Source organism: Adiantum capillus-veneris, chromosome 29 (genome assembly GCF_014529385.1).
Source record: "Adiantum capillus-veneris isolate H3 chromosome 29, ASM1452938v2, whole genome shotgun sequence".
In the NCBI taxonomy this organism is placed as follows: Eukaryota; Viridiplantae; Streptophyta; class Polypodiopsida; order Polypodiales; family Pteridaceae; genus Adiantum; species Adiantum capillus-veneris.
Window position 1 is genome coordinate 77,658,824 of NC_140959.1, and position 13,523 is coordinate 77,672,346.

Genomic DNA, 13,523 nt, shown 5'->3' on the forward strand with positions numbered 1-13,523 from the left:
AGTGATTGGAATCAACTTGGGATGTTGAACTTGTTCACTACCCCTTGGAAGATTGCAAAATTCTTTCCTTGAAAGTACAATTGTGATGAGATCAAACGGTGACCTCAACACCTATGGAGGGATTGTGTATTTGCTCGGTCAAACCCTTGAAAATACCACTCCTAGAGACACCATCAGTGCTGCAATTAGGCATCAAATATTCTCAAGAATCTTATTTCTCCATGAACATAAGAGAAAGATGTCTAACATCCCAAGAAGATGATCATACTAAATTTTCCTGGGTGTTAAAACAAGAGACCCCCTTTGTTGAGGATCTCTTAGTCTATTCGTGTCATTCCATGAATTAGTGGCTTGATAGCGAGGCTACACCTACTTGCTAATCATAGAAAACATTAACCATATTGGCTGCACCTTGTGCATAATGCCAATGATGTAAAGTACTCGCCACTATAAACATATACAACGATCACAAGACAATTAACCAGCCTCACTTCTTCCTAAACAGAGTAAGTGATGTTAGAGAGAGAGAGAGAGAGAGAGAGAGAGAGAGAGAGAGAGAGAGAGAGAGAGAGAGAGAGAGAGAGAACAGTAATGAAGTGAAAAATCCTCTACTCAACCACACGATCCAAATGAACCCTAAGTCACCTCGTTTGGTGTTGGTTGATGGTGTAGCCTTCCTCCTGCTAGACATGCTTGTACACTCGGATCCCCCTTCCTTCGTCCTTGGTCTGCTAAGATGCCTTCGCTTGGCCCTTGCATGAGCATTCAAATTTCAAGAGAGCCCATGCCTTTTCTTGGCTAAAAATAGTATGAGCTCTAATACCAATATGAGACCTAGGGGAACTGTATTCTGAATCCTCCTCCCTACCTCCCTTTATATAGGCCCTGGGACTCCTAGCTCTAGTCCATTCTTAGGATTCCCTGTCCACACCAACATTTTGGGCCTTGGCCTAGGTCCGTGACCCCCTAGGTTGGCCCTTGGTATTACAATAGGGTTGCCCCTTAAGACCAAACTTCAGAAAGGTGGAATGCTGCAAGAACACCACGCAAGTATGGCTGAATTTACCTGCAAAATTTTATTTTATAATTTGAAAAAACTGCAAAATTTTTCATAGTTTAGTTATAATTTTAAAACAACCTGCAAAGTTTTGGGGAAAAACACTAATTTTCAATAGCTCAATTTTTCAATAGCCCAATCTTTTCTGCTTAGTTTAAACATTTGGCATCTTTAAGTGCGAGTAGGGAAGATGGCAGCAGCAGGCGAGCAGGAAGTGACGGGCCATGAAGTCTGCGTTGAGAAGTTATGCTTCCAGCAGCCCTTCTCCACTGCGCCCCCTCCTTTCTATCCTCGACTTCCTCACAAGGTAACCTCCTGTTCACTTCTATAATGTCGCGTCTTGATTGATAGACATCTTTGTTGTTGAGCGTAGACAAGTAGACATCTTTCTGATGCACAGTCCCGAGCTCACTTCCCAATGAAGCCCAAATATTTTTTGTCCTTGGTCATGCTTGCATTGTAGGCAATCATGCCTACGCACGATGTGATCAAACCATAAATGTTTCAATATCTTGCCAATCCATGTCTTTCCTTGCTTCATCATCATCAGCATTGTCATCTGCCTTAATGATAAGTCTCAAAATAACCTTGTTTGGTTCTTTTACTTCGATCCTGTCAGACTGAAAATGCTGGAGTCATGTTCTTTGTTAGTGCCAATATGCCATATTGGTTCTAGCAGTCTCTTCATATGTTCTGCAAAAGCTTTTTGAGAATGTGACAGAAACTTGAGTGAACTGTTATAAAATTTAGTGCTCACACCTTCCACTCATCAAATTGTGTTTTAGCAGATTCAGAATTGGAAGGTGCAAGCAATGCTTACAACTGAATCCACGTCTGAACTAACTATAGGACGTGATTGTGTCCTGCCACATTGTTTTGGTCTAGGTACTTGTGTTCCCACCACTATCACTTGCTGATTTTTGGATGTGTGGTCTTGTTCACTGTCACGTATTTAAGATATTGGTCTGTCATTTTTCTCTGTCCTTAATCAGTGAATATATGCAGGAGATTATGGAAGGTGGCGATGGAGATGGATACCTATATCAATGCTATTTGGGCTTAAGGGGTGTTTATTGAGGCAGAAAAAGGACATGGAAAGTTTGTCTGCATGTAGATCTCTATCCCCATACATGCGTCTGAAGTCCTTGACGCCCTTTCTTGGAAGACTGGGTAAGCTCTTGTCATCTTGTGTCTAGAATGGAGTTAGCAGGTTGTTTAGGCTTTGCTTAGCCTGCTTTGGATTTGACAGATGCAGCATCACTTCTGCTTATTACTAGCTTGAAGATCTGAAGCATTGAGGCTGTGCAGCCCTGCAGCCTGTTCTGGAAGTCTCGACTGTCCCTTCTGCAGAAATTCGCAGAAGGTTTTCGGTTGGCCAAGCGAAACTTGCAATTAGAGCAAGTATAAAGGTGTGCCTCTGTAGCATCCCTACTCATGGTTGAATTTTCTTAATTGGCTTGCTTATAGATTTCATTTAATGTGTTGAGATTTACAGTAGTGTGGAATGTTTCCTTTCTGCTTGATGATAATGTATACTGAAATTGATTGAGTTGAAATAAGGTTAATGAACACACCGTTCTTCATCAGCCCACACTAAAGTGTCAATTGAATTCTTATTAGCTTGGACTAAGGATATGGACGTGCCTTCTTCTTTTTGCAAGAATTGTGCGTCTTATGGCAGGTGACTTCAGTTGAAGTTAATTTGGGACGTGAGTCTTAACTTAAAGCCGTCTTGTGGTATGTGTGCAGCGTGTGCTTACCTTACTTTTGTCCCAATAAAAAGAGTAAAGCATGGTTGTGTCTTTAGAAAAGAGAGGTTGGGAAAGGGGAGGGAAAAGGCTCTGTTCTTAGCAATGGGCATCCTTGTTGCAATGACTTGTTATCTAAGTGGAAAAGGAAGTAGACTTTCTTTGGCAATAACTTGTGACTTCTTGGCAAGAAAGCAAGATTTTTTTTTACGACCGAGCATTTTAAAAAGTATTGTGGTTGACCTAGCAGGCTAGTACTAATGGGCTGCGGTGGGCTATTCAACTCAACTGGAAGTCAACAGAAAGAGTGAGTCTAGGTGCAGAAAGTTAAATGTTCTTATTATATTTCCTGTATATCTCTGATGTAAATAAGAAGCCCGTTTCTTTTCTGCTGCAAAGGATTTATTGCGAAGTAAGCTGGAGAATGATGTGATGACATTCGAGTACTTGTGGAGGTGGGCTATTTCGAAGAGCTTAATAGCTGTAAGTGTTTTAGTTTTTTGACTGAAACAGAGTTGACTTTGGTGCTATTTTCACAATGACATGGAAATTTAATGGGACACACCATTTTTTGATCGTGGAAAAGAAGCACACATGTCAATTTTGAGCTATCTGATAGGGATTCTATCATATGTAGTTTTTCAGTGGTGGATAGGAAGTCCCCCCCCCACCCCCCACCCCCAAACACCCCCTTCCAGTGGCTCCTGTTGCGAAGGATACAATGTGCAGTAAGCTGGATGTGTCATAGCAAAATTCAAATGCATCTTTAAGCATGTGAAAATTTGTGTGCTCACATTCATCCTAGGTGTTTGAACTAGACCATCAGGAAAGCTGCGTGTGTGAGTGTCTGACAGAAATACAGAAGAGCTGACTGACCTACTTGCATACAAGAAAGCTAGTTTGACCGAGGCTTATTGTACAAGATATCAGCTTTTTTGGCATTACTTTGCTCAATAGGTAGAGCTGATGTCCACTGTGCAATACATGTCTTCAAGATATGCAAAGAGTTGGTCTAACAGTAAGGCTGTGGCCTATCAAGTTTCAACCTACGGCTTGTGGGTTAAAATCCCCTGTTGGGTCACACTCTAGAGGGACGCCTTGTGCTCACCTGGTGTTCACGTTGCTAGGGCTCTTGCCCTTGGACACTCGAGTGCATCCTCTTCCTAGGGTGGGTCACCCGAGGAAGAGTTTCCTAGCTGGTCGCTACGAGTTCTCTCCGTCGTTCCCAGCCCGTGGTGCATCACTTAGGTGGCTATGGTGATGCCTACGCATGGCTCTTGCCCGATGGTACGGGGCCCTTGCACGATCATGTAACATGGCTAATATTTGAAAGGGATAAGCACCTCCCCCTGTGGGCCCTCTGGTGTGTCGGAAAAAAAGATATGCAGGTGAGAAGAGTGATCATAGTGTTGAATACAAGAAAGCTAGTTTGATGGAGGCTTATTGTGTGCTTTTGACATTAATGTGCTTGAGGCTGTGAACAGACGTAGAGGCTTCTTGTGCACTTTTGACTAGTGTGCGTGAGACTGTGAACAGACCTGTTTTTTGCTTGGAGTTGCTAGGAAGGGCATCCAAAGAGCAATGTAGACATTTAACATAAATTTTTATTACTATGAGGATTTGCGTCAGTTCAGAGTTCTGCCATATGTCTGGGCAATTGTGCAAGAACATGCTTTTCTGTTTGCAATGCTTAAAGCTGCCAAGTTTTCTTCAGGTAGCCTCTGCTGCTGTAAGGATGCCTTCTTTGGACTTTCAGAGGTTTTTCTCTGGGGACATGAATTTTGGATCAGTGAAAGTCACACACCGTCTGGGCTCAAGGGTTAAGTATATACCCTCTGAATCACGTTTTTTTTGGATTTTATTACATTTGCTGTCAAATAACTCGTTTATGGGGCCCTCCTGCAATTAGGTCTTGAGAGAGAAACCCTTGGCTACTTTGGCTTACACAAAGGCATCTGAAAAGTTTAGAGAAAGCGGCACCATAACTGTGGCTCCAGGACATTATATAGATCCGGGAAATGAGTCTGGAGCCCCAGGGGAACGGGAGTTCAATCTTGAGGTACCAATCATGCATCTAAAGGATTTTGTACCAAACATAGTTTTTATATACAATCATATCATATGCTACTGAGCAGATTGCCAATCTTGTTGAAAGGGACTTGCATGCACATGGGTGGAGGGTCCTACGACCTGATCGTGATGCTCCATATCTATCATGGGAGGAGTATTTGAACTGGGTATCTAAACAGGTAGGTTACCTTTTAGCTTTAGGTTGTAATGGATAGTTTTTGGAGCTTATGCTTCATGACTTGTTCTTGTTTTTGAGTCTAGACACTTCGTGGCCATCCTGTGGTGGAGATTCATGGCCAGGTTTGAGAATATATTCCAATTTTAACACCCCCCCCCCCCCCCCCCCCCCCCCCCCCCCCCCTTTCCCCTCTCGAGTGCCGGATTTCTTTAGATCAGAGTGGTAATTTTTGTCCCTCTGCTTGGAGAGTAGGGGCCAACAGCAGATTTTAGGGGACATGTTATTGGAGTGATAGGAGATCCAAACACATTATTAAACAAGGTAAAAGTTTATGCATCTATGTAATGGGAATTTATGTTGGCTGTGAAAAGACTCATAAGCCTCTGTAATGATTGTGACTGTCGAGAGATTACCGTCCTGCAATAGATGTGGCTCTGCATCTTAATATTTATTCTTCTTGCAGGAGTTAGCAAAGACTTTTGGTTTTTATGACATGGATTGGAGGGAGCTTGGTGTGCCTCGTCGCGGCGGTGTAATTGTTGAGAGTTTTGATTCTGATGAGGTTATCTTATTTTTGTGTGTACACGGTGGACTAGAAAGACTGAGTGTACTGTGTGTTTCTTCTTTTTGTAAAATACTTAGTTTGGGCTTGTGTAATCAGATCCTGCAAATGGCTCCCTTGCAACGCGCTCATGCTGCCAGAAGTATTGCCACTCAGCTTGTGGAATCAATACAAAGAGCAAGCTTAAGAAGTCAGACCAAGGATATAGGTAACTAGTTGGCTAAAACTGTTTCTTACACCTACACAAAGTCTTGTAACATTTTTCCCTTAAAAGATCACAGTTTTTGATGTCTCTCTATGCTCAGGGAAGTACAATCATGAAGAGAGAGAGAGAGAGAGAGAGAGAGAGAGAGAGAGAGAGAGAGAGAGAGAGATAGAGATTTGTCTTCTTAAAGAGGCCAATGCACTTTTAGAGTTGAGACCGAACCAGTACATTAATGAAGATGTACTTCTGAGCTAATGTTTTTCTAAATCGTCTATTAAAGTACATCCATTATCCAAATTATGCAAGATTTCACTGAAAATCTTTCATGGAAAATTGTCTCTGCATGATGAAGATTCCTTGACATTTGTCCCTTGGGGTGCTCAGTAATAGCTATGATTTGTATATAGTGTGGGTGTTTGGGTCTCCTCTTGGGTGGGCATGGGCGTCTTGCTCGGCGAAGTGTTGCTGCTCTATTGAGCATGAGACCTCTGGAAGATGAAATCTCTCAATGTTGTATCCTTGCTGATGTTGATGAAGCTTACGGTGTGAGTGTGGATGTGTGTGTGTGGTTTTAAATGAAGAGCGTCTCCCACTAAATGTGAATGCACTATTATGTGACTACTATTTTGTGAGATCGTAGTCCAAACCAGCTTTTTACGCTTGGTATGAGAAGATATACTCTACTGAATTATTGCAGAAGTGAGGTCTGAAGTGTTCCTCATATGAAAACATAAGGGTCATGTAATTGTAACCATTGTGCTATAGGTTGTTCATATGCCTCAGAAATTCCAATGAGATCAATGGTGTTAATTCTAAGGAGATGCAAATTTGGAGATGTCGAATTTGAGCCTCCTGGATTTGAGCGTGGTGTTTAAGCATCATGATGGAGGTATTTCTTTGCATTGAACATATGTATGGAGACATTGTTGTGTGGATTTAGCAAAGGCGGTCTTTCAGAAAAAGTTCGAAGCTGTCACAAGTTCCGTGGATTGATCAGAGTCCCTTGAGCTTGACACTTTCTGAGTGGCAAGTCTGTTCTTTGCTTTTTACTTTTTCATGCTAGATCCAGTGCAAGTCTGGTCGCTATTTGTGAATCGTGATGTGTGTGGACATACATTCCACTCTTCATTAAGGGGTCTCTCCTCATGTAGTCTGTTTTCTTTGTGCCTTGCCCAAGGCACATTTTGTGTCATGTCTTATTGGGTTGCAACACAGAAAGATTCAATCCCAACACAGAATGTCAGTGTGGTGAAACAAGGTATGGATTCTTTACACTATTAGACACTGAAATTTTTTGAGCTTCAACAATGATAAGCATGAGGTCATGACAAACTCGCTCTACACAGTATTCTTTTCTATTGAAGACAAGTGGCCACATTATGGTTACAAAGTTGTTCATGACTAAAGTACGCTCATCATTCATGCTACATGCAAAAGGAGAAGTTAAGCCATGTTCTGGGGTCTGCATAGCTTGTCTGCCACTGTTTCGATAATTTATAGCTAGTAGTTTATTAGGGTCTATTGCCATTCAACGTGTAAATGAGAGAATGATTAGAATGTATCCGTGTGCTTGCAAAGATATACACGCATTTGGGCCATCAAGCACGATGCTATTCACAACGAGTAGACATAAATTCTGAAAATAATCAGTTTTTATCACATGCTTATCATGATCTGTTAAATGGGACAAAGGAGTTCTCTATTTTCCGTTTATGAACAAAGGCATCCAAATCTGACAGATTGAAGAATGTCATCATCCGGCCATAACCATTCCATCCCATCTCTCTCGGGACATAAGAAGGCGCTGATGCTCTTATATTCAAAATAGTTCTTGATTAATTGCATACTCTCAGGCCAAGCTACAGCAACTACAGAAGCAAACCATGCCACTTTTGCCACGGGCGGTACAATGAGTTTCAACAGCTTCTTGCTGTTGAGCAACAGTTGTGTATCAACATAGGATGAGATGCATTTATCAATGGAGAAATGTGTCCCAACCTCGACTTCTAGCAGCACCATCGACAGTGGCACCTCGACCTTGAGAAGGGCAAGGAAGTCTGTACTCTTTAGAAAAGTTGAGAACCTGCACCGTAACATAAAAGAGACCATGCTCTATAGATCTGGAACAAAGCAAGCAGCCGTGCTGTCTCTTGCGGTTCTTGAGTTTAGCCATGGCAGCGTCCGAATTGCCTGCAGCTCCTCGAGCAGAAGGTGAATCTGCGCTTCTTCGGTGCTTCATGGGAAACCTTATGGAGAGACGGACCCGCCAAAGAAGAAGAAATCAACCTATTCTCGTCACTCGTCAGTGGTGGACTGACGGTGCAAGGGCACTATGCTTGAAAGAGCCACTTGTCAGCCTCGTGTAGCCTATAAGTGACACGTGACCACGGAGGAGGGATCGACCGGGCAATTTATTGGCGGGGCGCGGATGATTTGGACCGTGGGATCAACGCACAAGAGGGGGGCGGGTTTTTTATATCTCCGGCCTCATATCCTCTACTGTGATGCGCGCAAGCTGGGTTGGATAGGGTGCTGCTGTGTGGAGTGGGAGGTTGGGGGCTCAATGGCCATCCGCTTTTTAAGCGAAACTCCATCAATGAAGGATTAAACCTTCGTCGTTCATCTCTTCACTTTTGGGCGTGCTTGTCATTGATGGTCGAGGGGTGGTGGGCCCAGTTTTCCAGTAGTCAATAAGAGCGGCATAACTGGTGAGCACGTTGGGCTCATGACCCAAGGATTGCCTCGCTATGATATTTTTTCTTGGTCAAAAAAAAAAAAAAACCAACAATGCTCGAAAAAGAACTTTTTTCACAAACCTATAAAATTTTTTTGAGAGGTAAATTGATCAGCTCTTTACACTAATCTTATCTACATTTTGTAGGTTTTCTCACCTTCAAAAAAAGAAAATTTAAAATCTAAAAATTTGTATGGGGATTACACTAAACAAATAACTTTGTGAAAATTCTAGAGAATATTTTTAAAGAATTTGGACATAATTTTGTTGGCAATGTGAGGTATGAGACATATTCACATGGTGCCCCTGGAGGTCTATGTGGAGGGCAAGGATGTGACAATCCAAACTAAGTTGCAACTCTTCCCATATGCTTGGTAGACACCTTTTAAATCACATTGTTATTGCTATAAATATGACTACTATGGTCGGCTCCCTTCATCGGCCTCTCTCTCTCTCTCTCTCTCTCTCTCTCTCTCGTTCGCTTGTGTCGTATTGTGGCACATACATAATGTGAAAATAAAATATCTATCTTACTCTTGATGCTTTTGATGTGTGGGACCAAGTGCTATATTGTATATAGTGTCATATATGCAAAAACGAATGCCACTGTTGCAGTCATGTATATACCTTGTCGAGCAAGCGAGGCCTTGGACGTGGCACTGATGTGTGTTTTGTCACATTAAAACATGCCTAATTTTCTTCAGAAATGTACAAATGTCAAGTGTTTTGAAGTGGCACACTCGTTTTGCTTAGAAAGTTCAATGCGAGCGATCTCGACAAAAAATAGTAGATTTCATGGGCGACTGTAAAAGATGTGTCCAAAGTTCTTGCTAAGCCAAAAATGAGGTTCAAGATGAAATTTGAGCCTAAAGGGTTTTTCCACAAATTTAGGGATTTTTAGTAGCTCCGTTGTACTTTTTACGGACATTTTTGTGTGAAAATGGCCAAAAAAGGCTATAAAATGGTAAAAAATAACCTAAAAATGCTTAAAGAGGGGTTATAATGCCACATCAATAACAATGGGTGCTGCTGCTAGTGTGGGAAGCTTTTAGAAGGAGGAAATCATCACTTTTAGCCTCTCAGAGAAGAGATACATAGCATGTTTCTATGGTGTGCTAGTGTAATCCCGCACTATTCCAACCCTGTATTCGTGCATGTGGGTGATCCAATTAGGGTTTCTTCTCTTCAAAAGGGTGTGTGAGATTGTCTATGGAAGTCCTAATGCTTCCATGAAATGCCATCGACAAAGAATTGGAGCACGAAGAAAGGGTTTTTCATAGGCAAAACATGCACTATACCTGTGCAATTGGGAGCGAGGCTACACTAGATCATCACACACACAAGAGTTTTGAGTTGGTCTTGGTTACTTTTAATAGTGAATCTTTCATGGTTGGAGTTTTGTTCATTTTAAGTGTGTTTTTTGCTTCAATTCTTCTATGACTCACTTGATTTTTTTACGAACTCTCATAGTCAGAGCCTCCTCAAAGGCCTGACACTTTCCTAGCCGCACTGCGCACTTCTTGACACATTTTTGGTGAACCCTAACCGAATTAGGCTAGGGTGAGGGTTCAAAAGCTTCATTGAAGGTCTCAATACAAAGCTTTGAAGCTATGGAGAAACAAAAAATAGGGGGTGCAATTGGATCCCATCCTTGAAGCAGATGTTTGAAGCCTTTGCTCTATTTATGCAGCATCAACAATCAAAAAGCTGCTGAAAGAAGGGACCTCTTGTCGACCAAAGCGCTTCAATTGGTGGTGAAGAAAATGGACCAATTAAATGGTAAAGATGTAACAAAGTACCTTTGTGGGTATGTAAAGGAGATGGAGCTGCATCGAGTGCCCGAAGCAGAGATGATACAAAGTTTTGAGCTAGCTATGGTTCCTGAGATCAGAGAGCATGTAAGGGAAATCATAAACGAACATGGGGGAACTTGAAAAGCATTCAGATTAGCCTTGAAGAAGATTATTTCATGAATGGGTGACAAAGAGAACATTCCTAGAGTGGGTAATTAGGCCAAAAGAGGAACTTTCACCTACTGAACTTCTAAGGAATTTGAAAGGCATTGTGATCAACTGTCAAGGATTGAAAAGACTACCCTAAACTCAGAGAAAACAAAGCTCTTTTTGAAAACTGTAGGGAAAGAGTTTCAAGAGAAGTTGGAGTTACTACTAGAGGATAAGGATGTTGAACATGGCTGAAAGGCTGATTGGAATGAGGTTGAAGATGCAGTTTCACTACTAGTTAAGCGACAACGCAGAAGACATGTTGAACATGGCTCAAGGTGGAGATTGCATTTAGCTAGAAACAAGTTGGAATGACCCCATAGACTCTTTGTCAATGCATGCGTACATTTCCAAATGTCAAGCCAACGAGGTTGTGGTTGAAGAGAAATGCAGGCGTGAGAATGGGGATGAAGGACCTTCAAAAAGAGCCACAAGGAGTGGAGGTAGAAATGACACAATGCCTCCTAGATCAAATTCTCCACAAGGGATACCTACACTTGAAGCCCCTATGCAGGAAGCCTCTAAAGAAAATAAGAAGGAAGCAACAATATCTAAAGCAAAGACTTCGGCTTACAAGCTCCAATATGATATAGAGGCAACAACAGATCTCAAAAAGGTTTTGGAAGAGAGGATTTTGAACAATAAGGTGGGATTTACCTTGGGTGAGGTCCTTGGTATAACAAAGCGAGGGTTCCATGAAGAAATAATTGACATTATCAAAAGAAAGTGGTAGTCTCTTACTGAAGCTATCCATGTACATGGTGAAGGAGAAAATCTAAATGCACAAAAAGTACAAATTTATGGTGATAAAGGTGATGAAATCGTTGTTGGATGTTACAAGTCTAGAGGAGGAGTAAAACAGGTTCGCTTCTTGGATGATGAAGATGAAGTTGAGACAACTCACAAAAGTTATTACCCCAAGAGTCATTGGGCCAGAGCAACTGTCGAGATCCTAGTAAAAGTGGGAGACTTAGAAGAGCCATACATTGCATTGATAGATCATGGGTCGGAGATTAATCTCATGTCAAAGAGTTTATATCAAAAGGGCAAATGGACAATCGATATAAATCATGGATGGATGATTCATGCAGCAAACAACTCATCAGGGGAGCTATATGGACCTTGTCCAAATGTAAGGGTGACTATAGAGGATGTGAAAGATAACCAAAATTTTGTTTTCTAGGAGATATCTACATATCCTCTTATCCTTGGGCAGCCATATATCACTGCTACTTGTATGGAAACAAAGGTGATGAACGATGGATTAGCTTATGCTAGGATAAGGAGCAAGGATGAGAAGCGTGCGATTCAATTACTTACTATTTGTATGGACCATGAAAGAAATTGTGAAACTCTTAGCAACCCTTGCGGGGATATGAGGGGTTTTGGCCATGTACCATTGTAGAGAGGATTGCAGTGGTACAAGAAGAGAAAAGTTCTCGCATGATGTATATGCAAAGGAGGCGTTTTCTACAGGATTTGTAGGATTAAGAGACTATGGATCTATCACTTTTACAAAGTGTGAGGACTTGAAGCGAGGTGGAAGAGAACATGTAACTATTGTATAGAAAGGTTTGAGGACGAATGGTTTGTTGAAAGATGATGAATGCATTTCTTATGTGTTTAATGAGTGTTCATTTGTGGATACCATGCAAGACTGGAAGTCTATAGCGGGTTGCAATTTGTATATACGAATTGAGGTTGTGAAGGTATGCTCTATAGAAATGTACATAGTCATTGAGGATTTTGAAAATGCGCAAGGTGTTGAAATACGAGTGGAGACTAAATATACGTATATGGCAAAGAAAGCGAAACCAATGGAATTACCTCTACCCAAAAATTGCATGACTTCTTGGAATAGGCTGCTTTGCAACCTAGTCTTCATGACCCAATCAAGATTGGACACAAGTTTACAAAGGACTGTTTAAATGAGTTAAAGGTTGGTTGCGAGAACAAATGTTGAAAGACTATGATTTGAAAGAAATTCTTGCCAAATATGGAAAGTATTTTGCATTTGAGCCGCATGAGATAGGGTGTGTTGATCCTTTCATTGTTGCTCCTATGGTGATCTTCAGTATCCCTCATACTCCTTGGAACTTGCAGCCTATTCCAATTCCAACGGATCATTTGCCAAAACTCATTGGGTTGCTTAATGAAAAGATCAAAATGGCTATTTTGGAGCTTTCTTGTGCTCCATATTCAAACAAGTGATCACCGTTCTAAAGAAAAATGATTCTTTATGCTTTATCCCAGCTTTATCCAGGATATGCAACCTGTGAATAAGGTGACAATAAAAAATGTGGGTACATGGCCAAATTGTAGAGGCATTTGGAGGAAGGGCGATATATTCTATGGGGGATTTGTACTCAGTGTATGATCATTTCCAACTAGCAATGTAAAGCAGGGACTTGACTACTATGAGGACACCTTTGGGTTTGGTAAGGATGCGCACCTTACCTCAGGGAGAAACTAATTAGGTTGCACATATGATGATTCGTATGAAAAAAGTCCTACGTGCCTTCATACCTCAAACTATGAAGCTCTTTCTTGATGATGTGCCAATCAAAGGATGCGATGTTACTGACATTGGCGTGTCTCTAGACTCAAAGGGCACCACAAGTATGTGAAAAACCATATCAATGATTGTGATAAGATCTTGTCAAGGTTGGAAGAAGCGAACCTGACCTTGTCTCGACAAAAGTCAGTATTTCGTGTGAATGAAGTTCTTATTGTGGGACATATGTGCGGGCCATATGGTAGAAGACCTTGTCCAACAAAAACTGATGTAATTCAAAGAATGAAGGAGACATGTATAACTGTGACTAAGGTTCAAAGGTTCTTGGGTGCATGTGTGTTTTATGTTATCTGGATTCCACATTATGGGCATGTGGTAGAACCTTTGTACCAACTCTTGAAAATGAACCAAAAATTCCAATAAGAAGAAATGCATACACATGCCATGAGGA

At 41.5% G+C, this 13,523-nt stretch overlaps 1 protein-coding gene across 4 annotated transcripts; it reads left to right on the forward strand.

Annotated features, from left to right (window-relative positions):
* Positions 1 to 1,200: 1,200 nt before the first annotated feature.
* LOC147419446 (uncharacterized) lies at positions 1,201 to 7,251 on the forward strand. 4 transcript variants are annotated; one of them, XM_086506011.1, is made up of 14 exons: positions 1,206 to 1,364; positions 1,846 to 1,942; positions 2,063 to 2,227; positions 2,366 to 2,466; positions 3,056 to 3,112; positions 3,205 to 3,288; positions 4,520 to 4,624; positions 4,715 to 4,864; positions 4,941 to 5,054; positions 5,137 to 5,175; positions 5,306 to 5,374; positions 5,517 to 5,615; positions 5,715 to 5,823; positions 6,586 to 7,188. In XM_086506011.1, exons 1-14 carry the CDS (start codon positions 1,248 to 1,250, stop codon positions 6,693 to 6,695), a joined length of 1,416 nt encoding a protein of 471 aa, XP_086362137.1. In that variant the 5' UTR covers positions 1,206 to 1,247; the 3' UTR covers positions 6,696 to 7,188. The 4 variants fall into 4 exon arrangements, with proteins under 4 accessions (XP_086362138.1, XP_086362136.1, XP_086362137.1 ...); XM_086506010.1 differs by having other exon boundaries at positions 1,205 to 1,364; positions 5,517 to 5,823; positions 6,586 to 7,194; XM_086506013.1 differs by lacking the exon at positions 6,586 to 7,188 and having other exon boundaries at positions 1,208 to 1,364; positions 5,715 to 6,012.
* The last annotated feature ends 6,272 nt before the right edge of the window (positions 7,252 to 13,523 follow it).